Source organism: Microtus ochrogaster, chromosome 19, assembly GCF_000317375.1.
Source record: "Microtus ochrogaster isolate Prairie Vole_2 chromosome 19, MicOch1.0, whole genome shotgun sequence".
Classification (NCBI taxonomy): Eukaryota; Metazoa; Chordata; class Mammalia; order Rodentia; family Cricetidae; genus Microtus; species Microtus ochrogaster.
Window position 1 is genome coordinate 46,173,134 of NC_022021.1, and position 3,477 is coordinate 46,176,610.

A 3,477-nucleotide genomic window follows, 5' to 3' on the forward strand; every position below is an offset into this window, starting at 1 on the left:
ACATTTTAGTGGAATATTTTAGGGCTATAAACCCTAAGTAGGGAACTCGTATGCAAGATGACAATTTTCTTTTGCTGGCTCCCACTCTGTCCAGGTGATTGCAGCTGCAAAGGAAGGATTCCCAGCTGTCGGCTATGAGCTGAACCCTTGGCTGGTCTGGTACTCCAGATACCGTGCCTGGAGAGAAGGGGTGCACGGCTCTGCCAAGTTTTACATCTCAGATCTGTGGAAGGTATGTAACGCCAAGGGCCGTGCTGGAGAAGCCAGTGGACCTTCTTTATTCACGTTAGTGCATGGCTCTGCCACGTTCTACATCTCAGATCTGTGGAAGGTGTGGAACATGGGGGATGGTGCTAGTAAATCTCACAGGCCTTCTCTAGTCATTAGTGTGACAGGCAAGAAAGTGGGTTGAAAAAAAAAAGTCCAAAGGAATATTTTGGTGTAATAAAGTGTAAATGCATTTTTAACCTGATAGATTTATCGGAGGCTGTACTCTAGTGTAGAAGCTTCAAGTTTTGATAAAAGTCATATGAATGCTAAGAATTTATTGACTCAATTAAAGCATTTTCATTTCTTCTTTTTGTGAAATAATGAGATATTTCATTTCACTTGGAAATCAGATTCTTGATAAATCTTTGGTTTTTCTTTGTGTGTGCTCACGTGTTAAGAGGGAGACAGAGATGGTGAGAGAAGGAAGAGCGTGGCCCGTGCTGTGGTGCTGTGGTGCTGTGGTGGCTCCTTGTAATCATAGAATAAAAACATTTTAAATATGTTTGTACTCTTTATTTTTATATATTTTTAAATTTATTTTTATTCTTTTCTCATCTATTATATCCTGACTGCAGCCCCCCCCTCCCGCCTTTTACCCCACCTTCCCTCTCTCTCAGATCCTTCCTCCCTCCATCTCCCCTCAGAAAGGAGCAGGCCGTTTAGGGACATCAGCCAAACATGGCATCATATGTTACTATGAGACCAAGCACATACTATCAGATCAAGGCTGGATGAGGCAACCCAGTAGGAGGAAAGGGGGTCCCATACAGACAAAAGCGTCAGGTACTGCCTGCGCTTCTGCTGTTAGGAGTCCCACAAGAACACCAGGCGACTCAGGCATAACATACAGAGGACCTAGGTCAGACCTTACAGGCTCCCTGATTGCTGAGAGCCCCGTGAGTCAGCTGATGCTGTGGGCTGTGTTCTCATGTTGTTCTCGTCCCCTTTGGTTCCTCTGATCCATCCTCCCTCTCCTCTGCAGGACTCCCCGAGCTTGGCCTAATGTTTGACTGTGGGTTTCTGCATCTGCTCCCGTCACTTGCTTGATGAAGTCTCTGGTCTCTTGGTTGAGTCTGCTAGGCTGTGGTCCTAGAACACTCTGCAGGTAGTGGAAGCTGTAGGTTTGTAGCTGGGTTGGGGTCCCAACTCTTCCACTTGAGGCCTTGTTTGGTTCCAGAAGCTGGCTGGCTGGTTCAGCTCCATGTCCCCCATTATTAGGGGTCTTTGCTAGGGTCACCCTCTTAATGTTCTTTGTATTAGGTATTACATCACCCCTGAAATGGGCGTGGATTGTAGCATGATTCCCTTAATTTACAGTTGGTATCCAGTTACAAGTACATACCATGTTTGTCTTTCTGGGTCTGGTTACCTCACTCGGGAGGATTTTTCAAGTTCCAGCCATTTGCCTGCAAATTTCATGATGTCATTGTTTTTTTTTGTTTTTGTTTTTTGTTTTTTGTACTACTGAGTAATACTCTATTGTGTAAATGCACCACATTTTCCTTATCCATTCTTCAGTTGAGGGACATCTAGGTTGTTTCCAGGTTCAGGTTAGTATAAATAAAGCCGCTATGAACATAGTTGAGCAAATGTCCTTGTGATAGGATGGAGCATCCTTTGGGTATATGCCCAGGAGTGGCATAGCTGAGTCTTGAGGTAGATTGATTCCCAATTTTCTTTTTTTCTTTTTTTTTTTTTGGTTTTTTGAGACAGGGTTTCTCTGTGGTTTTGGAGCCTGTCCTGGAACTAGCTCTTGTAGACCAGGCTGGTCTCGAACTCACAGAGATCCGCCTGCCTCTGCCTCCCAAGTGCTGGGATTAAAGGCGTGCGCCACCACCGCCCGGCCCTTGATTCCCAATTTTCTGAGAAACTGATATTGATTTCCACAGTGGCTGAACAAGTTTGCACTCGCACCAGCAGTGGAGGAGGCTCCCCTTGCTCTGCATCCTCTCCAGCATGAGATTCACTTGTGCTTTTGATTTTAGCCCTTCTGACAGGTGTGAGTGGAATTTCAAAGTTGTTTTGATTTACATTTCCCTGATGGCTAAGGATGTTGAACATTTCTTTAATTGTTTCTCAGCCATTTGAGTTTCCTCTGTTGAGAATTCTGTTTAAATCTGTACCCCATTTTTTAATTGGATTATTTTTTTTCTTGATGGCTTCCTTCTTTATTCTTCCTTCTTTCTTTGTTCTTTCTACTGTATACTTTTTTTTCTATAGAATGTATACTTCAGCAAAGTCTTTCAGGCAATATAAGGATTACAATGTGGTTACATTATGTTTTTCAAGTGAATGAATATAATGAATACAAAACAAACAGTAATTGGATTATGTAGTTTGTTGGTGTCTAGTTTCTTCTTTATATATTTTGGATATTAGCCGTCTGTCAGATGTGGAGTTGCTGATGATCTTCTCCCATTCTGTGACTGCCTTTTTTCCCTATCGATGCTGTCCTTTGCCTTACAGAAACTTTTTAGTTTCATGAGGTCCCATTTATTAATTGTTGATTTTAGTGCCTGTGTTATTGGTGTTTTAAAAAAGCCAAAGAAACAAAAAGCTCGTGACTCATGTTACAAAGTGCTTTTCCTTACATGACAATTCCTGCTGTGGCACTGTCCTCAGCAGCTGATGAAAACGCACTTGGATTCTGCCCGCATTCTTTTCAGGCTGTGTATTACTAAACGGTCTCACAGAGTAAATACGACTTTTATTGGGCAATAAGAATTCTGACTGGCAAAGCACTTTTACCCCGTTTTTCAACTGCTGCAAACACTATTTTATTGATCTTTTAGTGCACTGTTTAGGGAAGAGGAAGATCAGGGGTCTGAAGACACTACGTGTGGAGCCGTGGCTCTAGGTAAACTGACCGGCATCAGGCACAGTCCTGCTTGATGGAGTCCCTGTGAGGACAGGAGCTGAGGCCCAGGATGCGTTAGGAGGCTATTTGGGAGTGTGGGAACCTGCCTCCTGGCCTTGTGGGCTCCAGGGAGACAGGTTGGTTTAATGCATGACGTCTTAGGATTAATACACCTGTTCTCCACTTTGTTTAGGTCACCTTTGCCCAGTACTCCAATGTTGTCGTTTTTGGTGTGCCCCAGATGGTGAGTATGCACCCCGTTCTCCGTCGCTCTCACGAGGCAGTGATGGCTTCCCAAAGCTTAGAGGGAACCCTGGTTTATTTTTTTTAATTTTATTTTTTTAAATTTA

General features: G+C 43.4%; 1 protein-coding gene across 1 annotated transcript in view; it reads left to right on the forward strand.

Moving 5' to 3' along the window:
- The window catches only part of Fam173b (family with sequence similarity 173 member B), a 24,148-nt gene that overhangs the window by 9,704 nt on the left and 10,967 nt on the right, over positions 1-3,477 (forward strand). The window contains exons 3-4 of the mRNA XM_005356676.2: positions 95-232; positions 3,321-3,371. Coding sequence (XP_005356733.2) covers positions 95-232; positions 3,321-3,371 — 189 coding nt within the window. The remainder of the gene's footprint in view (positions 1-94; positions 233-3,320; positions 3,372-3,477) is intronic.